This window comes from Lepidochelys kempii, chromosome 1, assembly GCF_965140265.1.
Source record: "Lepidochelys kempii isolate rLepKem1 chromosome 1, rLepKem1.hap2, whole genome shotgun sequence".
In the NCBI taxonomy this organism is placed as follows: Eukaryota; Metazoa; Chordata; order Testudines; family Cheloniidae; genus Lepidochelys; species Lepidochelys kempii.
In genome coordinates this window covers 289,140,662-289,167,609 of record NC_133256.1, presented here as the reverse complement: position 1 = coordinate 289,167,609, position 26,948 = coordinate 289,140,662, and the positions used below count along the sequence as shown (strand labels likewise).

At 44.8% G+C, this 26,948-nt stretch overlaps 1 protein-coding gene across 2 annotated transcripts in view; it reads left to right on the top strand.

Annotated features, from left to right (window-relative positions):
• RASSF3 (Ras association domain family member 3) overlaps positions 1-26,948 on the top strand; it is a 172,932-nt gene that overhangs the window by 50,285 nt on the left and 95,699 nt on the right. For both annotated transcript variants that reach the window (XM_073327884.1, XM_073327885.1), the window contains exon 2: positions 13,266-13,387. In XM_073327884.1, the coding sequence (XP_073183985.1) occupies positions 13,266-13,387 (122 nt within the window). The remainder of the gene's footprint in view (positions 1-13,265; positions 13,388-26,948) is intronic.

The window sequence follows — 26,948 nt, the reverse complement described above, 5'->3', positions numbered from 1 at the left end:
CAGGCCCAAGAAATCAAATACCTCTTGTCTGCTATAGGCAGGAGCATGTCGGAAGCATGTAGCCAGCATGATCGGTTGGGTAGCTGCACGCAAGGGAACGCTTCTGTGTGTGCTTACCAAGCTGGGCAGTCAGGAAAATGCATTTTAAAAACATGCAGGTTTTTAAAGGCGGGGTGGGGTTGGCTAAATGGCTTCCAGTCTCTGACCCCTGGCCAGTGGAGTTGACAATTGTGACTAGAATGGTCATTGTTAGGGATTGTGGCACAGCTGCTGGAGAACTGTTAGGGTTGACATAGGTAACGCAATGCGTATACTCACACTGTCGGTTGACCAAGGCTCAACACAATTCAGGGAGGTTGTGATGTTGCACCTCATAATGCTTTATAGAAATATACTTATGAGTGTAAATATGACATAACTGGAATATGTTTTATGCTAGATATGCCATGTAACATATCTTTGCAAAAGTTATGTTCTTCTGCATGTATTCATCCTATTTGTATGCATGTATCATTTTTACATCTGAAGTTATGAGTGTTGGTTTTATGCCTGTATTTAAAGTGTTTGCTGTAGAAAGCACCTAAGGCAGATTTGGTCAACATAGTGTGAGGGGATTATTCAGGTAATTGGGAGTACTTGGCTAACAATGGACCTTGATAGATGCCAATCCACATCTGAGCTTTCCTGGGAAGTCCTGTAGAGAACTGAGTCATGCATGGACATGTGACTTGCCCATATGACTGCAAGACTTCATCTTGTAGCTGGATTCTGCAAAGGAGAGCAGAAGGGGTTTCCGCCCACAAGAGAGAGTCTATTTAAGCCCCTGGAAACCCCTCCACTGTGTATTCAGCTGGCTCAAGAGTAGCCTCTCAATCCCAAAGAGAAGCCTGAAAGAAGCTGGAACAAAGGACAGTAACTACAGGGGTGTGAGTGATTGCTGGACCCAGACTAGAAAGAGGCTAGTCTGTCAAAGAAGCTTATGGGAACATCTCTGAGGGTGAGATTTACCTGCATTTAGTTTCCTACTGTATTAGGCTTAGACTTGCATGTTTTATTTTATTTTGTTTGGTAATTTACTTTGTTCTGTCTGTCTTTACTTGGAACCACTTAAATCCTACTTTTTATATTTAATAAAATCACTTTTTACTTATTAATTAACCCAGAGTAAGTATTAATACCTGAGGGGTGGGGGGGCAAACAGCTGTGCATATCTCTCCATCAGTGTTATAGAGCAGTGGTCTCCAAACTGGGATACGTGCACCCCATGGGGTGCGCAAGATGATCCTAGGAGGTGCGCGGCAGTAGGAGCGCCACCAGACAGCACTCCGCCGTTGTTTTTTCTTCAGCGGCAGCTCTGCACGTCCACGGCTGGTGTTCCCCTCCGGCACCCCACCTGCGGTAAGTCTTCCGTTCTTCTTCCGTTGGTGGCGCGTCGGCGGAAGGTTTTCCGGTCTTCTTACGTCGCTTGTAGCAGGTCTTCCGGTCTTCTTCCGTTGGCGGCGTGTCTGCGGCAGGTCTTCTGGTCTTCACCCTGGGGGTGTGCGAGCCAAAAAGTTTGGAGACCACTGTTATAGAGGGCAAATAATTTATGAGTTTACCTTGTATAAGCTTTATACAGAGTAAAACAGATTTATTTGGGGTTTGGACCCCATTTGGAGCTGGGTATCTGGGATGTGGAGACAGGAGCACTTCTTAATCTGTTTTCAGTTAAGCCTGCAGCTTGCGGGGAACGTGGTTCAGACCTGGGTCTGTGTTTGCAGCAGGCTAGCGTGTCTGGCTTGAACAAGGCAAGGTACTGAAGTCCCAAGCTGCCAGGGAAAACAGGCTCAGAGTTAGTCCCAGCACATCAGGTGGACGTCCCAAGCGGGTTTCTGTGACCCAGCCCATCACAGAGGTGATGTTACTGTATCGCCATAATGGAGCCTTTACATCAACCAGAGACAAATGTGAGTGTAGATTCACATACAACTAGGGTAATGCTAGGTGACTTATGTTGACCCAGCTTTGTAGCCTAGACCAGGCCTAAGTCATAGATTTATAGAAAAATCTTTATTTTCTAATTTCTATTAAGGAGAAAAATATAAGAAGGAATAAAACATTGTTATATATATATCCCTTTCCCCTCATAAGTACAGATTAAGGCAAAAAATTTTAAACATCACACGTCTGTGTTCAAGTTATTTTCAAATGCAAACACTTCCACCTTGTCCCATCCCCCCACTTCTATCATGAACAATATTGTTAGAATGGATAATTTGGCTCACTGTAGTTTTTCAGTACTACACTTGATTTTAGTAAACTGGACCATATCTGAGAAGCCAATCAGAATTCAACATGAGGTGTAACATATTACATCCTGGCTCCTATGAATGTCAACAAGGTTACAACTCTTTAAGTTGATTATAGTTTGGCTCTTGTTGCGAAACCATTTATCTGCAGTTGTACCCCTTTGATTTTTTAGCTTGAAATTTAGTTTTATACAGCAAATACACGGCTTGTCAGTCTACAGTGTAACCAGTAAAAAGCTTTTGCAGGAGACAGGCATAATGATGGATTAGTGTTTTAGTTTTACATTAATTAAAAATAGTAATGATCAAAATTATATTTGGCAGCTGTATAAAAGAAAAAGATTATTTTATCAAAAATTATTAAAAACTGCACTTTGTCCTTTTATACTATTAATATGTACTATCAAATAGCAATTTTTTCATTTGCAGTTACATCCTTCACTTTTCTGTTTGAAGCTCAGTGGATTTATATATATTTTCTTATTACTTATAAGCCCACAGTGTCCTTTTATGAGACCCTATATCATAACTACATACTTTCTTGATCAACTTTTTTTATCTGCTACAGAGCAAAGATTATATTTTTAAAATACAATAGATCAGCTGTTCCATTTTTTATTCTTATTCTACAATAATGAATAAGCTTATTGCATCTTTTTTGTTTTGGCCACTGGAGCTTATTTATTTGCATGCCAGACAGGAAAGAGACGAAGGTCAGTTGTGTGGCATCCCATGCTCTGATCTGCATTGCAAATGAGGAAAAGCAGATGATATGCCTGGCATGTTGGCCAAAGTTTTCAAACCTAGGCATCTAAATAATCACTTGATTTCTCAGAGGTGCTGAACAGCCTAAACATCACTTGAAGTCAATATGGATTCTGAATGTTCAACACCTCTGAAAACCTGCCCGTTTCTAGGTGTCTAAATACGGATTTTGTTGACTAACTTTATGTATCCAGATAGTAAACTGTTACTTATTTATTGCTTATATATATATTTCCACTAGTATTTTTAAGTGGATTGGAACAGTTATAGAAAGAGAGAAGAGCTGTGTACTTTCCAGCAGAGCATTAGTTGCTTGAAAGATAAGAAACCTAGGGTATGTCTACACTGCAATTAGACACCCACGGCTGGCCCATGCCAGTTGACTTGGGCTCGCAGGACTCAGGCTAAGGGGCTGTTTAATTGCAGTATAGACTATCTGGATCGGGCTGCAGTCCAAGCTCTGGGACCCTCCCACCTCGCAGGGTCCTAGAGCCTGGGCTCCAAGCTGAGCCCTAATGTGTACACCACAATTAAACAGCCCCTTATCCTGAGCCCAGCAAGCCCAAATCAGCTGGCACAGACCAGCTGTGGGTTTTTAACTGCACTGTAAAGATACCCCCACTGCCAGATCCTCTGATCTGGTACATCTCCTTTGTGCCATTCAGTGGCACAAAGGTGCTGTGAAGCTGGCTTAACAGCCTTCCTGGAGATTCTTCCAGTTGTCTTAGCTAGTTTCCTGGCAAATTTCCCTTAGAACCTAGCTAAGCCAACTTCATACTCCCTTTATTCCTCTGGAATGGCTATGTGGGATCTCTCTCCAGATGACAAAGGCCTCATGGCCTTTGAAGTGAGCTTGAAGACAGAAGGGAGTGGCCATATTACTGCAGACAATCCTTGGCTGGCAGAATGACCTTTGAGGGTTATTGTAGATGGGCACAATTTGCAGCAGTTGGGAGAATGTTCTATGTTCTGCTACAGATTGAGCTAACCCTGGGCCAGCTCCAGAGTTGGTAGTGTACGTAGTGGCAGTGCACCTAAAAATTTTCAAGCTTATGGAAATGCGTCTATGAATACTGCAGGGCATCTGGGAGTTTTGGGAGCAGATACGGGTGGTGGGTAAAGCCAGGGAGGCTCCATCGTCTTCACTATAGATTTCTAGGTTTAAGTCCACATAGAAATTAATGTTACTCCCACATTTGTAACTTCTCCTCTGTGGCTTCTTCTCCCACCTTAGACAAGCAGGAAGGCTGGCCTCCCTACTGAGACTTTGGGAGTCACCAGATGGTGCTATTACAGATAATCTCAGAAGTTCTCTTTAATTGAATATATAAGTAGATAGATCCTGGAAGAAATACGGTTAATTGTGATGCAGTTCTCTTTAGGCTAGACACTTTTGCTCATTGCCTGAGTGTCTCTTTGACTTGAATAAATTTTTAGGTGCACTGCCACTACTTACAGGATATTTAGGCTGGGAGCATAAAGATACTGCACATCAGGAATAAATCCATTGAGCAAAGGAAATTATAGAGAAGTAGAACCAGCATAACAGCAGAACTGGGCTGTAAACAACCTATATTTAGCAATTACTTGAAACCCAAGTAATCCAATTTGTTTTCTAATTTTCCCGTGACTTCTAATGAACCTGGTGAATATAACATGGCACCAGCCCCAGTTTGGAAACAAAAATAGAATGTAAGCATCTGAGACTTATTCAGTAATGTAAACATAACCAAAACAAATCCAAACACTTAAGTCAAGTATACGTTAAGTACAAATTCAAATGTAGGACATTAATAGTAAAGGCACTATATAATATTATATATATATATATACTATATATATTCGCGATGTGACGGAGAGACTGCCGAGACTCATCAAGCCCTCGGATCGCTACCCCTTCCTGCTTCTCCACGTGGGCACCAATGATACTGCCAAGAATGACCTTGAGCGGATCACTGCGGACTATGTGGCTCTAGGAAGAAGGATAAAGGAGTTGGAGGCGCAAGTGGTGTTCTCGTCCATCCTCCCCGTGGAAGGAAAAGGCCTAGGTAGGGACCGTCGAATCGTGGAAGTCAACGAATGGCTACGCAGGTGGTGTCGGAGAGAAGGCTTTGGTTTCTTTGACCATGGGATGGTGTTCCATGAAGGAGGAGTGCTGGGCAGAGACGGGCTCCATCTTACGAAGAGAGGGAAGAGCATCTTTGCCAGCAGGCTGGCTAACCTAGTGAGGAGGGCTTTAAACTAGGTTCACCGGGGGAAAGAGACCAAAGCCCTGAGGTAAGTGGGAAAGCGGGATACCGGGAGGAAGCACAGGCAGGAATGTCTGTGAGGGGAGGGCTCCTGCCTCATACTGGGAATGAGGGGCGATCAACAGGTTATCTCAAGTGCTTATATACAAATGCACAAAGCCTTGGAAACAAGCAGGGAGAACTGGAGGTCCTGGTGATGTCAAGGAACTATGACGTGATCGGAATAACAGAGACTTGGTGGGATAACTCACATGACTGGAGTACTGTCATGGATGGTTATAAACTGTTCAGGAAGGACAGGCAGGGCAGAAAAGGTAGGGGAGTAGCACTGTATGTAAGGGAGCAGTATGACTGCTCAGAGCTCCGGTACAAAACTGCAGAAAAACCTGAGTGTCTCTGGATTAAGTTTAGAAGTGTGTGCAACAAGAGTGATGTAGTGGTAGGAGTCTGCTATAGACCACCGGACCAGGGGGATGAGGTAGATGAGGCTTTCTTCCGGCAGCTCACGGAAGCTACTAGATCGCATGCCCTGATTCTCATGGGTGACTTTAATTTTCCTGATATCTGCTGGGAGAGCAATACAGCGGTGCATAGACAATCCAGGAAGTTTTTGGAAAGCGTAGGGGACAATTTCCTGGCGCAAGTGCTAGAGGAGCCAACTAGGGGGGGCGCTTTTCTTGACCTGCTGCTCACAAACCAGGTAGAAATAGTGGGGGAAGCAAAAGTGGATGGGAATCTGGGAGGCAGTGACCATGAGTTGGTTGAGTTCAGGATCCTGACGCAGGGAAGAAAGGTAAGCAGCAGGATACGGACCCTGGACTTCAGGAAAGCAGACTTCGACTCCCTCAGGGAACGGATGGCCAGGATCCCCTGGGGGACTAACTTGAAGGGGAAAGGAGTCCAGGAGAGCTGGCTGTATTTCAAGGAATCCCTGTTGAGGTTACAGGGACAAACCATCCCGATGAGTCGAAAGAATAGTAAATATGGCAGGCGACCAGCTTGGCTTAATGGTGAAATCCTAGCGGATCTTAAACATAAAAAAGAAGCTTACAAGAAGTGGAAGGTTGGACTTATGACCAGGGAAGAGTATAAAAATATTGCTCGGGCATGTAGGAATGATATCAGGAGGGCCAAATCGCACCTGGAGCTGCAGCTAGCCAGAGATGTCAAGAGTAACAAGAAGGGTTTCTTCAGGTATGTTGGCAACAAGAAGAAAGCCAAGGAATGTGTGGGCCCCTTACTGAATGAGGGAGGCAACCTAGTGACAGAGGATGTGGAAAAAGCTAATGTACTCAATGCTTTTTTTGCCTCTGTTTTCACTAACAAGGTCAGCTCCCAGACTGCTGCGCTGGGCATCACAAAATGGGGAAGAGATGGCCAGCCCTCTGTGGAGATAGAGGTGGTTAGGGACTATTTAGAAAAGCTGGACGTGCACAAGTCCATGGGGCCGGACGAGTTGCATCCGAGAGTGCTGAAGGAATTGGCGGCTGTGATTGCAGAGCCATTGGCCATTATCTTTGAAAACTCGTGGCGAACCGGGGAAGTCCCAGATGACTGGAAAAAGGCTAATGTAGTGCCAATCTTTAAAAAAGGGAAGAAGGAGGATCCTGGGAACTACAGGCCAGTCAGCCTCACCTCAGTCCCTGGAAAAATCATGGAGCAGGTCCTCAAAGAATCAATCCTGAAGCACTTGCATGAGAGGAAAGTGATCAGGAACAGCCAGCATGGATTCACCAAGGGAAGGTCATGCCTGACTAATCTAATCGCCTTTTATGATGAGATTACTGGTTCTGTGGATGAAGGGAAAGCAGTGGATGTATTGTTTCTAGACTTTAGCAAAGCTTTTGACACGGTCTCCCACAGTATTCTTGTCAGCAAGTTAAGGAAGTATGGGCTGGATGAATGCACTATAAGGTGGGTAGAAAGCTGGCTAGATTGTTGGGCTCAACGGGTAGTGATCAATGGCTCCATGTCTAGTTGGCAGCCGGTATCAAGTGGAGTGCCCCAAGGGTCGGTCCTGGGGCCGGTTTTGTTCAATATCTTCATAAATGATCTGGAGGATGGTGTGGATTGCACTCTCAGCAAATTTGCGGATGATACTAAACTGGGAGGAGTGGTAGATACGCTGGAGGGGAGGGATAGGATACAGAAGGACCTAGACAAATTGGAGGATTGGGCCAAAAGAAATCTGATGAGGTTCAATAAGGATAAGTGCAGGGTCCTGCACTTAGGACGGAAGAACCCAATGCACAGCTACAGACTAGGGACCGAATGGCTAGGCAGCAGTTCTGCGGAAAAGGACCTAGGGGTGACAGTGGACAAGAAGCTGGATATGAGTCAGCAGTGTGCCCTTGTTGCCAAGAAGGCCAATGGCATTTTGGGATGTATAAGTAGGGGCATAGCGAGCAGATCGAGGGACGTGATCGTTCCCCTCTATTCGACATTGGTGAGGCCTCATCTGGAGTACTGTGTCCAGTTTTGGGCCCCACACTACAAGAAGGATGTGGATAAATTGGAGAGAGTCCAGCGAAGGGCAACAAAAATGATTAGGGGACTGGAACACATGAGTTATGAGGAGAGGCTGAGGGAGCTGGGATTGTTTAGCCTGCAGAAGAGAAGAATGAGGGGGGATTTGATAGCTGCTTTCAACTACCTGAAAGGGGGTTCCAAAGAGGATGGCTCTAGACTGTTCTCAATGGTAGCAGATGACAGAACAAGGAGTAATGGTCTCAAGTTGCAGTGGAGGAGATTTAGGTTGGATATTAGGAAAAACTTTTTCACTATGAGGGTGGTGAAACACTGGAATGCGTTACCTAGGGAGGTGGTAGAATCTCCTTCCTTAGAGGTTTTTAAGGTCAGGCTTGACAAAGCCCTGGCTGGGATGATTTAACTGGGAATTGGTCCTGCTTCGAGCAGGGGGTTGGACTAGATGACCTTCTGGGGTCCCTTCCAACCCTGATATTCTATGATTCTATGATTCTATGATAAATACAGTCTAAATCAAAAAGAGTCATTGCCACATGGAAATTACATTGGTTTCTCCTTCCTTCTGTGACCTGTTGCCTGAAAATAGACTTTTGAATAAAAATATGAAGTATTTTCCAGGACGCTCTAAAAGTATACTTCTCTTGCAGCAACTGTAGTAGTCATCTTTCTCGTGATGCTGGGAAGCAAACCACAATCAATCAAGTAACATAGGTTGTACTGGCTAACTTCCTAATCTTATGGAGTAGTAGAACTACACACCATAGCTTCCTTGAAATAAAGACTTATTCTGAAGGATTTATTTCAGTTAAAAAAGATCCAAGCATACGTCTGTTTTCTCTGTACTCTTTGTTTTGGTTGCACACAATCTATAGTATGCATATTCATTTGAAAGTCAAATTTGCCCAGGTCATCATAGGAATTAGTGTTCTCATTTACAAGGGCCAGAAAAAAGACCACATCAGAATGTAGGGACTTGTACTCTTGAGCACCATATTTCTTCCTTGCTCCTGTCTGAGTCAATGAAGCTCAATTACCAAGGTCTGTTTGTTGTAGCATCTGCTCAGCTGCCTGCTGGTTCAGTTGCTTGTCTGTTTCTGCACAACGCTGCAGAGAATCGGTTATGGGAACTGCTATTTACAAGCTATCAAGCAAAATCAAGTTTCAAGTGAAGAAAACACAAGCATCAGGTAGGGACTATGCACCTAAATGACTGCTTGGGACTCTCACAGTTTACCACAAAAACAAAATACAAGTGGTCTCAATTTCACATAATTTTAGAATTTATTGAATTGCTTTTTTCTTCAACTTTAGGCTGCTGAATAAGGCAACTTGAATCTAATGCTGTAGTGAAATTCTAAGTAACATAAAATGTTAGATTTTGCCTCAGCAATTGACAACACAATTTTTGAAAGATATTTGTATATTTAATAAATATTTACACATTTACATTTGCATTTTTAATTTATAACACCAGTGAGATAAGTATAGCTAACAGTTTTCAGTATACGTATACCTCACTTTTACAATAGGTTTATTTCAGAAGACAGACTTAATATCCTTACTGACAGGTTTCAGAGTAACAGCCGTGTTAGTCTGTATTCGCAAAAAGAAAAGGAGTACTTGTGGCACCTTAGAGACTAACCAATTTATTTGAGCATGAGCTTTCGTGAGCTACAGCTCACTTCATCGGATGCATACCGTGGAAACTGCAGCAGACTTTATATACACACAGAGAATATGAAACAATACCTCCTCCCACCCCACTGTCCTGCTGGTAATAGTCTCTAAGGTGCCACAAGTACTCCTTTTCTTTTTGCGAATATCCTTACTGATTCATTTGAGCAGGTTCTTTTTTTAAAAAAAGTCAGTGAATGTTTTTGTTAGCAGTACTTGTTAAAGATTTTGATTTCTTCCAGGACAACAGACATTTCAGATGCCATCAGAAAAGAGTACCAGATTCTGATAAATTTCCAAGCAGAAATCCATTGATAATCTAGCAAAATACTGATCTTAGAAGCACAGATAATTTTTTCTGAAGTTCAGATATTTTGGGAGTGGGAGTAGTAACTTTCAGTAAAAGATCACCCAATAAGTAAATTCCCTTTTGTTTGATAATACCTGTACCTCTGTTGTACATTGTACTCTTATTTGTGGAATAGTTTAAAAAAAAACTGAACTGCATCGGTAAAATGTTATAGTAGAGATAATCTTTTCTTTTCCAGTCTCACTCATTAAACTTACATTCAGTCTGTTAAAATCTAGTTTATGACAGAAAGCTTTAATTGGATTTACAGAGATGAAGCTTTTATGTTTTCTGCAATTATGTCTCTAGGAGGCAGGAGGAAGTTATGGGCCTGTCTTATAAATGACATTAAAGATACACAGATTGAAATGAATTATAAATAAGAAACAAAATAGCATTGAAAGAGAATGTTTCCTAATTTCATTAGTTAATCCTGTCTTAGAATACTATTTAACCAACACACTGTTCCTTAATATGATTTGTCAAAATGATTGTGTATATAATGGGAACATGCTCCATACACACACACAGACGACATAAAAATATTATTAAGGTTGCAAAGTCAAGTACTCAAAAGTTAGGAATGCCAATGCTACCTTAATTTGACCCCCTCTCACACCTTGTGTATATGCATTATGAGACCGTCTTTAATAACATGATCACATACTGTTTTTCCATCATAGGATCCCTGCCTCAGTCAGTGTACTGAATGGACCATACTCACTAACTGAGCATCTATTTAATGTATTATTTTATTCTTGTTATTCATGAGTGTGTGCTTTAGGACTGATTGACTGAATAGTACTTAGACCCTACTCTGAATATAGAATTATTAACCTCCTCATGGGCTTTTTTATGGTGCTCATCACTGTAGTATCTGAGGTCTTCATCGACATTAACGATTTTGTTTTCACAATGCACCTGTGCAGTGAGGGGTAGTATCTAATATTACAGATGGGGAACTGAAGCACAAAGTGTTCAAGGTCAAAAGCGTCCATATATTTTGGTTGCCCAATTTGAGACACATGGGACTTGATTTTTCAGAGGACTTAGCATTATATAGCACTTTATATGTTCAAAGCACATCTATTGATTTCAGATGCAGCTTTGAATGTCTAGCACAGATCCAGGTTTTCAAATTGTACATCCAGAAAATGAGGAACACACAATTAGTTGATGTTTGGTTGAAGTGCCTTGCCCAGCATCACACAGGAACTCTGTGGCAGAGGTATGGATAGAATCTAATTCTCCAGGGCATCATTCGGCTGCCCTAACCATGAACTATCCTTTCTCTTCCTTTAGTCTCTTGCCTTATTGATTACACACCCTGCCAAATGAAAACACAAATTCCATCATGTAGACACCCACATGGATCATCAGCAGGGTTTGAACTTTTAGATCCACTACATAGACCTCTTGCTAATTGAGCTAATGGAGAAACTGACAGCAATAGAAAGGGATAAGACACACACACTTTGCTAGTGGGCTTCACAAATATCTGCTGACAGCTGAGGAATGATGAGACTCAGGAATGTCCTTCCCTGATCCCAGTCTCTTTTCCCAACCAGTCTTCCATCACTACCACCTTGGCTCCCAGGCTTGCCCCCAGACTCCTTGCCCCAGTATCTCCCCACTAGGTTATCATCTCAGTCTCTCCATCTCCCCAAAAAAACTTGCTTAGGCTCCTCATGCCAGTCTTCCCTACCCCACAGCTCCCTGTTCCAGTGTCCTTGCTAATCTGGTCCCAGTCTCTGTGCCCCCACCTAACTCCTTATTTAATGATGATACGGCCCACAACAAATGGGCAGTTTCAGGGAAAGTCCTGCTTGGTCCCTGTAGCCCTAAGCTGGATCATGCTCATTGCAGATGGACTCTTTGGAGAATTTGGCTGCCTAACTCTAACAAGTCTTTACTAAACACATGAACTAAGATTCAAAGTCTTATAACTTTGCCAAATCTGGATTTGTATTCACATGAACAGGAAAAGGCACAACCCTTTCACCAGAGCAAAGCCCCTACCAAATTTCAAACCTTTGCTCCAAAGGATAGAGATACTAAAGTTTTCAACTAAATGGTTATACATTTTTGTTTTTTAACATTCCTAACCTCATGCTCAGAAATGGCTGAACCATTTTAGCTGAAATTTTTTGAAAAAACTCAACTTAAAGTAGACAACCCAGCATGAAAAATTTGTCTGAATGGTTAAAGTTTGGGAAAACTATAAGCAATTTAAAACAAGGTCTTAAAATGGAAAGTGTTGTGAAAACTTAACTATAGTTGGCACTACCAGCGCTGCAGGTTTTTGATAGATATGAAAACAGCAAATCTAGCAATGTTTCTGAGCAAGCCAGCAGTTGCTTTAAAAATGGCATAAAAATAAATATTTATAGGTTTGAGGGTAGAAAATTGAAACCTGATGAGCCTTTTGTCAAAATAGAATTATGTTCTACATACCTATTGTTATTGATTTAAATATCCAGTGGTCATCACAGCTGATCTTTGTGAGCCGGGAAGTGAGGTTTATACATCACTCCTGAATGCAGGTTTCTGATGGTAATACTTTACCAGAGTACCTTTGACTTGATGTGTGTTTGTTATCCAGCTGTCAGTGTGCATTAATTTATTCCTAAAGGGCACTGAAGCTGGGGTCATCTACCACATTTTATCTGAACTTTTGATCTGAAAAATGCTAAGTGTTGTTATGTCCATTTAACAGACTGGTAAATTGAGTTTAAATGACTTGCCCAAGATCATACAGCAAGTCAGTGGCAATCCTAGGAAAATCATGCAGGAAACTTGACAAAATCCCCTGTTCTGCTTTGGACAATATTTCCTCTCTGGTATTTAAATGATAATAGTTAATAATACCTAGCACATACCATTTGTAGACCTCAGTTCTCTTTAAAAAGGTGGATTACTATTATTAGCCACATTTTACAGATGGGGAAACTGAAATTCAGAGAATTAATTAATTTGCCTGACGTCACACAGGAAATCAGTGTTGAGATCTGGTTTCTGTTGCTGATTCTAACCCCCAGTCTCATCTCCTGTCCACAAGACCACACTGCCTCTCACAGGTATACAAGATAGATCATGAAATTCATAAGTTGTCTAAACATAAACTGTTTAAACAGCTTAGGAATTTCACTTTGTAGCTTACTTTGTGGGAGGGATTTAAAAAAAATTGTAGCATACGTTACATTAAAGATGTGCTATTTTGGAAAGAGATCCATTTGCATTCAGGCTTGACTAAGCCCTGGCTGGGATGATTTAACTGGGAATTGGTCCTGCTTCGAGCAGGGGGTTGGACTAGATGACCTTCTGGGGTCCCTTCCAACCCTGATATTCTATGATTCTATGATTCAGACTCTAATTTGCATTAAAATAATTTATGTTACTCAAAGCAACAGGAAGTTCTTCTCTAAATATCTCTTCTTTATATATATGTTTCAGATTGCAGATATACATGTCACTCTCACTGTCGAGATCTGGTGCATCTGGACTGTCAGCAGAATGGAAAATTAATGGAATATGTCTCCATATATGACGAGTTAGATCAAACCAACAATGGTCAGGTAATATGTTTTGCATTTGCAGAATTGCTACTTTCCATCTGTCAGTTACATAATAAAGAACCTTCTTCCTGTTCCACCCATCTATTCAAGATCAAAATGTACTTCTGTTGGTAATTCAGTAGCTGACACTTTCCTGCTAAGTCAATACAGAATAAATGTACCAGAAGTTCTGTGCTGCTGGAGGTATTATATTTTGGATAAGAAATAAGGCCAAGGGCGTGACCATTTGTGATAAAGATCCTACTCAAGTTTTGTTGCAAGAGAGTAAGGGTTTTAATCCTTCTGTTGTGATCAAATTCCAGTTTGGGTAATTTCATATTTGCTTACGTAGATTCTTCTCAAGTTTTAAATAGACACAGTGTGCTTTTTCCTTTCTTTTCCATAACGATTGTGTTACGTTACTGCTTGCTTTCCACCCCGAGGATGGCCTTATATTAATGTTTTTCTTTTTACTTGTGGTGTACTTCAAAATAGTACCAACAGAGTTTTTCTCCTCACCTGAAAAGGCAAGGAGTTTACACCCTATGACTAATGCACTCTACTGCATGCATTCACACTCCCTGTCAGTCTGCTCTATAGCTAGGGCAGATAGCACCACCTATTATTAAGGTTACCCGACACTTCCCATGGTAAGACCCTATTTTCAATTGTTTATAGCTTTCCCAAACTTTAACTGTTCAGGCTGAAATTTTCCATGCCAGGTCATTGCCTCAGTTTAAATTATTATTTTAATTTTTTTTTTTATTTCAGCCAAAACAGTTCAGCTGTTTCCAAAAACAAGGCTAGGGGAAAATACATTGTTTTGCCCTTATTACATTCTGGTGACTTTTTTTTAAAGCTCTAGTGCCCCCAAGCTTTGGGAAAGGGACTTGAAATTTGGCAGGGAGTAGTCTTTGTGTCAGGGATGTGCTTTTTACCATCCCCATGAAAATCGACCCAAATTTGGCCAAGTTAAAAGCCAAGTGGCATAAGCTTTGAAAAATGGCATTTCGTACATGCTTAGCAGAGACTTCTTAGATTTTGGCAGCTAGATGCCCTAAATAGTCCATCCCCACTGGGCATGCTCCAGCCAGGAGCTGAGCAGGACTCCTACAATTGTAGCTCTGGGCTACTGCAGGCCATGCTAGGTCCAGGCATCTGACCTGAGCGCAAGGAGCCTGTCTCTCTTGTGTTCTCAAGGACTTCCTGCTGATGGAAGAGGAAGCAGATAAATCAAATGCAGAGGGGACTAGGACTTATGAGTGATCAAGGGAGTAGATCGGGACAAGGAACCTTGGGGCAGGGGGCTAGGCCTGGAGCCTGGGGCTGGAGAGAGAGAGGAAAACTGGGACTGGGAGTTGGGGGGAGATTGGTCTAGTTGCGTCAGGAGACTTGGACTGGGATTGGAAGTCAGGAAGAGACTGGGATTGCTTCTTCCTCAGGTTAATTTGCTTTCTCGATTGGCTTGGTTACTTTGTTTACCTTAGATGCAAATATACTTTTGTTTTCTTTTGCTTGTGATCAAACCATGCTGTTTTTCTTATCTGCCTGCTAGCTTGATCCATGCAGATAGGTGAATGCACATTCCTTTGAATAGGGCAGACTTGCTTATTAGCTGTCTCCACAACATTTTTAAGACCGTATTTCCAGCATACATACATAACTCTTTATACACAAACCATACATACATCATGCAATGATCTTCATTACCAGCATGTCATTGTTTTTTCATATGATATCTTACAAGACGCTGTTTGGCTAAATATTCTGACAACAATGTGTTGGGTGCGCCCTTTGCTAGTTGGCATAAAGGAGCTCTTAGGATCGCAGAGGGGAGAGGATAGAAGGGCCAAACTGGGAGGAACAGGCAGAAAAGTCTGTTCCCACTATAACAGTCATATCCAGAACCCAAGATTCCTGAGTCTCACCATGCCTCTGTTGTAAGCAAATATCTGTGAAACCCACTGGCAAAGGGTCCCATCCCTTTCTAGTGCTGGTACACATAAGGTATGTCTACAGTGCAGGAAGAGATATAGGACAGCAAGTTTCTGACTGACTTAGGCTCATGGGGCTTGCACTACAAAAAGGACTAAAAGCAGCAATGTAGATGTTCGGGCTGCAGCCTGGGATCTGAGACCCACCCCCCTCACCATATTTCAGAGCCCAGGCTCCAGCCTAAGCCCAAACATCTGCACTGCTATTTTTAGCCTCATAGTATGAGCCTCATGAGCTCCTGTCAGTCGACCCGAGCTCTGAGATTTACTGTTTCAAGTCTTTTTTTGCAGTGTACACATACCCATAGAGGATGACAACCTACTACTGTTATCTATCACTCTCTTAGGCCAAGTGACAGAGGTCTGTGATGGATGAAAAGGTTCCAACCCTGCTGATGACCCATGCTGGTGTCTATATGATGCCACAAGATGGAACTTCTAGTTTTTTCAGATTCCTTTTTTAAAAACTAAGGAAATTATACACACAAAATTATACTAAGAGAACATTACTAAGATTGCTAAGTCAAGCATGCAAAAGTTAAGAAATGCTTGCTTTTGCATCCTTAATTCCACCCCCTTGTGTGTATGCATTATGATATCTTTAATTACATGATCACATTTTTCCAGAGAATTCTGGCTCATTCACTGTACAGGGTGGACCGAGCTCTGGGGGTAAACCAGGTTGTGTAATGAAGAAGGCTTTTGTCTGTAGGACCCCGGCTTCATTTGTTTCAGAAGTTGGCAGGTATGTACTGAATGAGGCAGGAGACTACAGGAAGAAAAAGGGTGGCCTCAGGGTTAAGGTAGCTGAATGCTGCCCTGGAAAATTAGATTCTATGGCTGCTTTTTCCATGGATTTCTTATGTGATGTGAGTCAAGTACTTTAAGCCAGAATTTTCATAAGTGGTCACTAATTCCTAATTTTCTGGATGCCAGACTCTAAACCTTGGGGTCTGATTTGCAGAGCTACTGAAAACTCAGAGCTACAACTGAAGTTAATAGCAGCTGTACATATAAAGTGTTTGAACATATAAACTGCTATATAATGCTAAGTACTCTAAAAAAATCAGGTCCTAGGTGCCTCAATTTGGACACCTTTGACCTTAATATCTCTGTGCCTTAGTTCCCTCATCTGTAAAATGAGATAACACCCCTTAACCTCAGAGGTGTGTTGTGAAAATAAATTCATTAATGTGTGTGAAGCACACAGATACTATGGTGATGAGCACCATGGAAAAGCCCATTAGGAAATGAATAATTTTGTTTTCACAGCAGAGTGTGAATAGTGTGCTGTAAATAAGGCCTGGAATCACCTGTTGAACAAGGTGAAAACAAGATATTGAATAGCTGCTCATTGAGTGAGTACTGTCCTTTCGGGTCACTGAAATGAGTCCCGTGTAAAAAATAGCAAGTGATTATATAATTAATGCATCATAATGTGTATGTATAAGGGGGCCAAATTAAGGTTATAGAGGCAACCTTAATTCCGGGAATTTTTAACTTTTTCAGTGATTGACATTGTATTGAAATAATGTTCTTTCAACATAGTTTTGTTCTCTGTGTGTAATACATATATATACACACACACAAAAACTAACTAAGGGATATATTTGATGCTTGTATGTTACGCTCCTTCTTAATAGAAATTATGTGACTAGGAGAACATATGCCTAAAGTGTCTTACAGTTGGGGAAATGGCTGCTGTGGTAAGAAACCACAGTCTGATGAGAAAATTAAAGCATTTGCACTTGCAGCCCTAAGAAATGGAAAGCAGTCAAATTCAAGAGAATACATAGAGTGCGATTTAAAATGGGAGGTGAAACAGTTATTATGACAATGAATTCCCCATTAGAACAACATAGGCAGGGTCTGTCCCAAACAACAGATTTCACAGAAACGAGACAATCCCCAGGGGCTCACTGAAAGAGGCCTCCCTTGGATAGCTGAAAGAAAATTGGGCAGGGAGAGAGAACACCCCAAGGAGATTTGGATGGGAGTAACTCAGTCAGGGTTGGTGATTTGAAGAAGTCCTGGCAGAAAAACACTATGTAAATAGACATGCTTGTGTCATTTGTAATTTGTAAATTATTTCTTTTCTTTCTGTTTGGACTGAAGTCACGGGGTCTGCTCACCACTAGTGCACTTCCTCCTAGTTGCTCTGGTGATTAGCTGATGCTAAGTCTGACACCTCCTTTCCACCTCTTGCCACATGTCCTGCCTTCTTTTCCTAGCTTTCAGTGAGGCAAGTCACGTGTCCTCCCCTTCCAGGGTATCAAAGTCTCTTCCAAACAGGCTCAGGCAGTCTTCCTATTTGCTGCACAGCTGGTGCCACTTCCCCAGTGGCTGGCAGGGGAACCTGGGCCCATCCTCTACTCCTGGTTCCAGCTCACCGCTCGTGCACCTCCTCCTGGTCACTCTGGAGATTACATAAGGCACCTGATTCCCCTTAGCTATGGCCTGTCTGGTTAACTTACCCCCTTCTTAGCTTACATTAACCTCTTCAGGGCAAGCATGGGGTGAACACCTGACCACAATTGGGTCATACAAGGCATCACCATTTTGGACTCAATTGGCACAATGGGTGGAATTGAGACAGGTGGGGAGATGTTGTGCTGGGGGTTGGGTGAAATCTCATTGAAGCTGTTTGGTGCGATGGCCACCCTTCATTCAGCATAAATATAAGAAGCAGGTAAGCGCCTTTTTGGAGTAAGATACCTGAAACCGTAGGAGACACCATTCAAAACACAGGGTACATACAAAACCAGTCAGAAGCCAAGCTCAGAGGCGGATTAAGATTTATTGGGGCCCTGAGCACAAAGAACATTTGGACCCCCCTTGCAATGGGGCCGTGCCCCATACTCCTCTTCCTCAGTTTTCAGAATGGAGAGAGGTAAATAGTGGTGTCTCCCAGGGGTCTGTTCTGGGACTAGTCCTAGTCAACATATTCATAAATGATCTGGAAGAAGGGGTAAACAGTGAGGTGGCAAAATTTGCAGATAATACAAAATTACTAAAGATAGTTAAAACCCAGACAGACTGTGAAGAGCTACAAAAGGATCTCTCAAAACTGGGTGACTGGGCAGCAAAATGGCAGATGAAATTTAATGTTGATAAATGCAAAGTAATGCACATTGGAAAGCATAATCCCAAATATACATATAAAATGATGGGGTCTAAATTAGCTGTTACCACTCAAGAAAGAGATCTTGGAATCATTGTGGATAGTTCTCTGAAAACATCCACTCAATGTACAGCGGCAGTCAAAAAAGCAGACAGAATACTGGGAATAATTAAGAAGGGGATAGAAAATAGGACAGAAGATATCATGTTGCCTCTATATAAATCCATGGTACGCCCACATCTTGAATACTGTGTGCAGATGTGGTTGCCCCATCTCAAAAAAGATATATTGGAATTGGCAAAGGTTCAGAAAAGGGCAACAAAAATTATTAGGGGTATGGAATGGCTTCCATAAGAGGAGAGATTAATAAGACTGGGACTTTTCAGCTTGGAAAAGAGATGGCTAAGGGGAGATATGATTGAGGTCTATAAAATCATGACTGGTGTAGAGAAAGTAGATAAGGAAGTGTTGTTTGCTACTTCTCATAACACAAGAACTAGGGGTCACCAAATGAAATTAATAGGCAGCAGGTTTAAAACAAATAAAAGGAAATATTTCTTCACACAATGCACAGTCAACCTGTGGAACTCCTTGCCAGAGTGTGTTGTGAAGGCCAAGACCATAACAGGGTTCAAAAAAGAACTAGATAAATTCATGGAGGATAGGTCCATCAATGGCCAGGATGGGCAGGAATGGTGTCCCTAGCCTCTGTTTGCCAGAAGCTGGGAATGAGCGACAGAGGATGGATCACGTGATGATTATTTGTTCTGTTCATTCCCTCTGGGGCACTTGGCACTGGCCACTGTCAGAAGACAGGATACTGGGCTAGATAGACCTTTGGTCCGACCCAGTAGGGCCATTCTTATGTTCTTATATTATGTTCCCAAGGCCCCACCCTCTGGCCAGGCCAGAAGCCGGAGCTGAGCAGTGGTAAGAGCCACTCAGGGAGCTTGCGTTGCTGTGGGCCATCTTGGACATTCCACCTGCTGTGGGCAGTGCACCCCAGGAGGTGGGGACATAAGGTAGGGGCTGCTCTCAGGCACCCCAGCCCCCTGCCCAGGGCAGGTGGAGGGTCTAGGGCTCCCCACAGCAACCCAGCCTCCTTGGGTGGCTCCTACTACTGTCCGGCTCTGGCTTCTGACCTGGCCTGGGGGCCAGGCCTCAGGGAGAAGAGGAGGAGCAGGGGGCAGGCCACTGAGGGGGAAGAGGAGGGGTAAGGGGTGCGGCCACAATTTCAGCACTGGTGGCCTCCGCTACTTCTACACAGGTTCTGGCGCTCCTATGGAAGCCCCCAAATTGGCTGGGCTTGCGTTAATCTACCACTGGCCCCTGAGCAGGAGATGATGGAATGTTTTATACTTTGCTGCTCCTTTAATGTCAACATTTGGAATCTGTTGGCCTCAACACTGAGAGTTTCACTGTTGCGTGGGCAGGCTGATGGACAATTGGCTTTTGGACTTTTTCAGACACCAGAGGATTCAGCATCTACCTTGCAAAGGAAGGCAGAACAGACTTTTGCCATGTAGTTTCTTTGAGCCCCAGGCAGTTGCTAACACAGTAGTTTTGTGTTACCTATAGCAAAGCTGTTCAGCCAGTTTTCAGGCACAGGATGACTCACCTGAAATTCTAGTTCAGACTATTCTTACAGTCATTCAGTTGCTAGCAATGGCGGAGAGAAAACAGATGAATTTGGCAAAATGGCAGCTGGCACAAAACCTTGTGGCATCAAAATGACCTTTTCATTCTAAGGACAAAGTGTCTGGCATGGGGAGGGTTCCAGTGTTTTCTTTTGTAGCTGTGTATTGTCCCCATTGTGACTGTGGTTTGTGGGGTTTATTTTGAAGTTTTTATGTAATACACATGAACAAAGACAGAGGCAGAACTGTCGGTCCAAAGTGGCGGGGCTGGGATCATTTCCTTTTGGCTTGTTGGTGAGTCACATGCCACTCACTTACCTTAATGTTTTCCTTTTTGACGGATGGTATAGAACAGCTGGGTGCCTGCTCCATTCTAGCCAGATAAATAATGCAGGGATAGGAAGGCCCATGAAATATTCAGCACCTGACATTCCCCCAGAGCTCACAGCAGCTCCTTCCCGCACGGTATTTTAAGTTGAACATTCCAGTCACCCTTTCTTCCCTCTTTATGCAGAGATGGGCCTGCCAAGTCCAGCTCCTGGTCTGGGGTCGGGGTCTGATGTTGGTTATGCTTCATTTTGGGTCAGGCCCGAAAGGTCAAAATCTCAGTCCTGTTAAAAGCAATGGCAAAGCCCCTGTGAAGTTCAGAGGGACCAGGATTTGACACTGCTTGTGTGCCTTTGTTCAGACCTGGCCGCTGGGATGATACCCTCTTCTCAGACTTCACCAGCTGAATCTTGGGAGATTCCTCCTCCTAAGCCTCTTGACATTGTCTGACCAGTACTGGCCTTTGCTTGATTGCTGGGTTATACCCCTCTCCATTACAATCTCCTCAGCTTGTCTTGGAATAAGCAAAGGGATTTGCTCTGGGCAATGGGCCGCATTGCATTACAGCTAGTCACAATTATTCCATCAAAACTTTTTTTTAGACAAAAAATGGCCATTTTAATGTTCTGGGGTTTGGGAGGTTTTTTTAAACAGAATCTTTTTTTTTTTTTTTTAACCTAAAACTGAAAAGTGTTCCATTTTCGGTAATTTTTTTCAGTTTTCAAAAATCAAAAAATGTTCCTGCAGACCAAAATGTTTTCACTTTTCAATCGAAACCTGGAAAGATTTTGCAATTTTTTTTTCATTTATTTAAAAAAAAAAATGTCTGGAAAATACTTACCATTTTCTGACCAGCTCTTCAGTCTGCCCAGCTAGTGGGGTAAAATCACTCCAGCAATATCTTCATTGCAAAAAAATGTATTTTTGCATTGAGATAACTAACCTGAGATAGCGTTCTTGCAATAAAATCCTAGTGGAGACAAAGCACTGTAGATTTTACCTCCATGTCTCTGTAGCTAGTAGAGGTCAGCCCCCTAGGTGTGAGGCTTTGTGTTGACTTTGACTAGCTACATCAAGGTAGAAACTACCTGTGCCTTGTCTCCACTGCGATTTCATATCAAGATAGAGATATCAATATATTTATTATTATTTATTGTATGTATTCTCATAGCACCCAGGAGCCCTAGTCATGGATCAAGATTCTGTCATGCTTGGCACTGTACAAACAGAACAAAAAGATAGTTCCTGCCCCCATGAGCTTACAATCTAAGTATAAGACAAGAGACAACAGATAAATACAGACGGAGAGAAGAGCACAAAAGTAGTAAAAACAACTCTTTGCCATTGAAGACCTAGCTTATGACAAGGACTGTCTTTTGGGTGCTGTCTCTCTGGGAGACACTGCTACTTTTTGTGTACAGAGGAAAGTTGCATCACTTTAACTTAAATCGAGTGTTAAACCAGTTTAGTTAAACTGGTGCAAACTTCTCCGTGGACAGTCTGATTTTAGTTTGAGCACCCTATTTTGGTTTAATTTCAACTTGTTCCCAGGCAACTTAAACTAAACTGAAAAAGCCACTTCAGATTGTGTTTTTATTGCAAAGAAATTGTGGCTTTACACAGACGTGGTGAATTCGAGATTTCTATCTCGATGTAAAATCTTAGTGGGAACAAGGCACTGTAGTTTACACCTCAGTGCAGTTAGATGAGGTCACCCAATATCCCCCAACTGGGGTTTAGCCCTACTAGCTACATCAAGGTCAGAACTATTTGTGCCTTCTCTCCATTCAATTTTATATTGAGTTAGTGATCCTGATATCAAAACATATCATTTTTGCAGTAAACACATATCCTTAAACTGAAATAAGAGCAGCCACGCAGGAGTTTGCACTGGTTTAACTAAATCAGTTTAAATTCACCCCTTCAGTTAAACCAGGGCAACTTTTACATGTAGACAGACCCCACGATTATTATATTGCCTTACATTTAATGCCATCAAAGAATTAATCAAAAACAGCAATATATTGACAAGGCAACACATGCAGGGTTAGGGTTACTGCAAGGCCAAGGGTTACAGTTAGGCAAATATTCAAAGAAACATGAGATAGACAAATCAAGACCATAGGCTCTTCCATAGGCTGTCGCTTAATAAATTGATGATCTAACCTCTCCATCAAAGGGCATCTCCAGTTGTCTTATCCTCTTGCACCACTTTCATACCAGTAAAAAGAAAGGGAGTACTTGTGGCATCTTAGAGACCAACAAATTTATCTGAGCATAAGCTTTTGTGAGCTACATCGGATCCGATGAAGTGAGCTGTAGCTCACGAAAGCTTATGCTCAGATAAACTTGTTAGTCTCTAAGGTGCCACAAGTACTCCTTTTCTTTTTGCAAATAAAGACTAACACGGCTGCTACTCTGAAACCTTTTATATCAGTATAACTCCTTTTGACTAGCAGTGGAATTAGACTGGGGGCCAGAGGCCAAAGTCCTGCAGCCACATCGCAGGGCCCAAGCCTGAAGCCCCGTGGGCTGGGGATGAAGAGATGGCCAGAGATGGCGGTGGGGGCCAGGAGTGATGGGAAGGAGGGATTGTGAGCTTGGGGCCCTGCGGCTGGGGGACAGAGCCCGCCACCACGCGGCCAAAGCCTGGGGTAGCAAGGGGCGCCGGGACAATTGGAGAAAGGGGGTGTGAACTCAGAGCCAACACCTGCTGCCACACGGCATAGGGGCCCGAGCCCGAAGCCCTGTGGCTGGATTCCAGGGCCTGAGCCTAAAGCCCTGTGGCCAGATCCTGGGCTCTGAGCCCAAAGCCCTATGGCCAAATCCTGGGCCAAATCACAGCTGAAGCCCGGTGCTGGAAGAGATAGCAGCGGTCAGGGACTATGGGAGGGAGGTGTCAGCCCGTGGTCAGAGAAGGCAGTGCGGGCCAGGGGTAATTTGAACACAATAAATATTTAATGTAAAATGCCATCTGTGCTTCTGTGGCATAAGTTTTTTTGCTAACTCAAAGTTGTTAATTTGCCTGCAAAATGCAACTGTAGAGCTAACAGCACCTACATCATATTTAAACCCCTCTTACGCAAGTAATATAGGTTTGTGAAATTCTATAAGTGGGAGGTGGTGCCTTGTAATTTGAAAAAACTATTGCTGGACTTGCTGCAGTGAAGAGTTAAAGCAGAAATGATTCTTTAAATCTTTGCTGTCTATGTTTGTGCAAATTATATAATAGTATACATGCACACATAACCGGGGTAGCCCTACTTTGCCTGAGGAGGGGGAACACTGCAACTTGCTAGGGTGCAAAGAGATGCAGTTATGATAATTTGCATTGTGTGGATTAGATTGCAGTTTTATTATTATTTCTTGTCTTTAATATGCGTTTTCAAAGTGCAAACAAGGACAGCAATGGTTGGGGCAGCACTGGAGACAATTTTTTGTTGGGATGTGTTCAGACAAGTGGGTTTTAGTTGCCTGGAAAAAGAGTTGTGGTGAAAGCTGGAAGGCTGATATTTTGCTGTTATATGATTGAATGTCTTTTTAAATGTGTCAGATGCCCAGTTGTTTGGGGATAGGCATCTGTAGCGGGGTCGTATTGGAAAACCCGGGAAGTGGGCAGGCGCAAGCCCTCCCACTGCTAAAGGCCCCTCCCCCAGCCTAGCGGGAGGGACCACTGGACCCAGGGACCAACTGATTACGGGGGACAACTAATGAAAAACAGGTACATTTGAGATAGGCATGCGCCAGGTTCTCCCTCACGCCGCAAAAGGGGCAGGCCTCAGGTGTAGGGGTGAACCGCGCCAGATGCATGCCCGTGCTCACTGCTCCATGAAGGAGCCACCAACTAATGTCCCCGGCGGGCCATGGGACCAAAATGGAATAAAGGCTGGCCCGCCGGGGCTCCTCGCCCTCTCTAGGTGGAAGCCAGTCCCGCCATTTGGTGTCGGGGCGGGACACGAGGGTGAGGAAATGTAACATATGGAGCACGAGCGTGTACAGATGGTGTCTGGGCGCGGTTCAAAACCGGACTGGCTGCAGGATACACAGCTGGCTCGGAGTGTGGGAGCGGGGAGGCTGGAGGGCCAGGCGGAACAGGGGGCCAAGAAAAATGTCCGGAGGGCCAGAGGTGAGCAGGGAGTGCCCTCTCGCAGGGCTCGCCGCAGTAAAGCGAGAGAATCGGGTGACAAGGCGGCCTTCACCCCCTGGAGTACGCGCCTAGGGGTCGGAAGGGTGGAAAGCCCCATGTGTCGTAGTCCAGGAGGTCTCCGACTCTGGTGGTTTCTGCCAGGACCACCCTCCGACACACCGAGGGAGACTCTGCTACCTGCACATGGAGATTGTGTAGCAGGGGCTCCGTTAGGAGGTCCGCTCCCTCGGTGGCCACAAATGACCTTGTCGCCAAAAAAAGCTTCCAGGTCCGGAGGAGGTCCTGGTAGAAGACCGGCAGCTCGGAGAGGTCTTGCAGAAGGCCTCTCGGGTGGAGAAAAAAGAGCTGCCAGTCATATCAGAGCCCTCGGAGGCAGCGGAGGAAGGCGTGCGCCAACGTGCTCCATGCCGGACTACCTGCACTGTAAAGGAGCCTCTGCAGGGCCTGGAGGCGGAAGAGATGGACCTGGCTGCGCAAGCAAACCAGGCCTTGTCCTCCCTCCTCCAGGGGAAGACTCAGAGCCCCTGCAGAGACCCAGTGCAGCCCCAGCCAGAAGAACTCCAGAGCCATCCTCTGGAGCCTGGCCAGGATCCTCGGGGCCGGGCTCAGGGTGTTGAGTCGGTGCCAGAGCACAGACAGGACCAGTTGGTTCAGCACCAGCGCCCTCCCTCGCAGGGAGAGACACCGGAACAGTCCTGTCCATCTCCGCAACCGCTCACCCACCCTGGCCTCCAAATCCTGCCAGTTCTCCAGCGGAGAAGGATGCGTGGCGGATAGATAAACACCAAGATAGAGCAGCGGACCCACGCTCCACTGGATGGCTTGAAGCGCGGGTGGGAGGGAGCTCGCCTGCCACCCGTCCCCAACCACCAGGCCAGAGCTCTTGACCCAGTTGACCCGGGCGGAGGAGGCCGCCGAGTAAACGGCCTGGCAGGCCTCCACCCGCACCAGGTCGTGCGGGTCCTGGACCACGAGGAGCATGTCGTCGGCGTACGCTGACAGGACCAGCCGCAGCTCCAGCTCCCAAAGCGCCAACCCCGTCAACCTCCTGTGGAGGAGACAGAGGAAGGGCTCGATCGCCAGAGTATACAGCTGGCCCGAGAGGGAGCACCCGTGCCATACTCCCCGCCCGATGCTGACTGGCTCGGTCAGGGTCCAGTTGAGCCTAACCAGACACTCCATGTCGGTGTACAGCACCTGGAGAAAACCCACAAACTGGGATGTCTCAGAACACGCGATAGAACTCCCCTGTCAGCCCGTCCATGCCCGGAGATTTATTAGTGGGCATGCAACGGAGGGCTTCCGAGAGCTCGGCCAAAGAGAGAGGTAGCTCCAGCCGGTCCAGGTCACCCGCGCTGACTGTCGGGAGTTCAGTCCAGAGTACCCTGCGGGCATGGGCATCGGCATCGGTCGGATCCGGGGAGAAAAGATTAGCGTAGAAGGCCCTGGCCCTTCCACACATCTCCTCCGGATCCGTGAGGGGGGTCCCGTCCTCCACCAGGAGGCAGGTGATGTGCTTTTTGGGCCCCCTCCTTTTCTCCAGGGCGTAGAAGAAGTGGGAGCCATGATCCATCTTCCGAAGGAGGCGGATGCGGGATTGAACAAAAGCGCCCCGGGCTCGATGGTCCTCCAGGGCCTGGAGCTCCTCCCGCTTCTCCCGGTATGCTGTGCAGAGAGGTGGATCCTCGGGGCTGGAGGCGAGACACCTCTCTAGCTCTAAAACCTCCCACTCCAACTGCCCTATCACCGCATCCCTCCGCCAGGTGGCGCCCCGAGTGTAGTCGCGGCAGAAGAGCCATGCGCGCGCCTTCCCCACATCCCACCACCGCCTCGCCGAGGGAAAGTCATGCCACTGCCCCCTCCAGGCCAGCCAACTCCCGGAAGGACACCACGAAGCCCAAGTCCTCCAGCAAGCTGTTAATAAAATACCAATAGGCCGGCCCCGGCCTCTCCAGACTGAGAGAGGCTGTCACGGTCACCAAGTGGTGATCCGAGAACGGAGCCGGCCGGATGCTGGAGGCGTAGGCTCGTGCCAGATGGAGACGCGAGATATAAATGCGTCTGGGAGTGGCGCAATCGATCCCCCTCCACCCGGACATAAGTAAAGGTAATATCGTCCTGGAGGTGGTCGCGCCAGAGGTCCACCAGGGAGTGATGATCCACGATCTCCCTGAGGACGCCCGCGGCTGCCTGGGATGTCTCGACTCCTGAGCAGTCCTGGTCCTCGAGGGTGGTGTTGAAGTCCCCGCCCAGGACCAGGCACTCGTGAGGATCCAGGGTTCCGAGGAAGGCTGACGCCTGCTGATAGAAGCGCAGTCGTTCTGGGCCCGTGTTTGGGGCGTAAACATTGACCAGG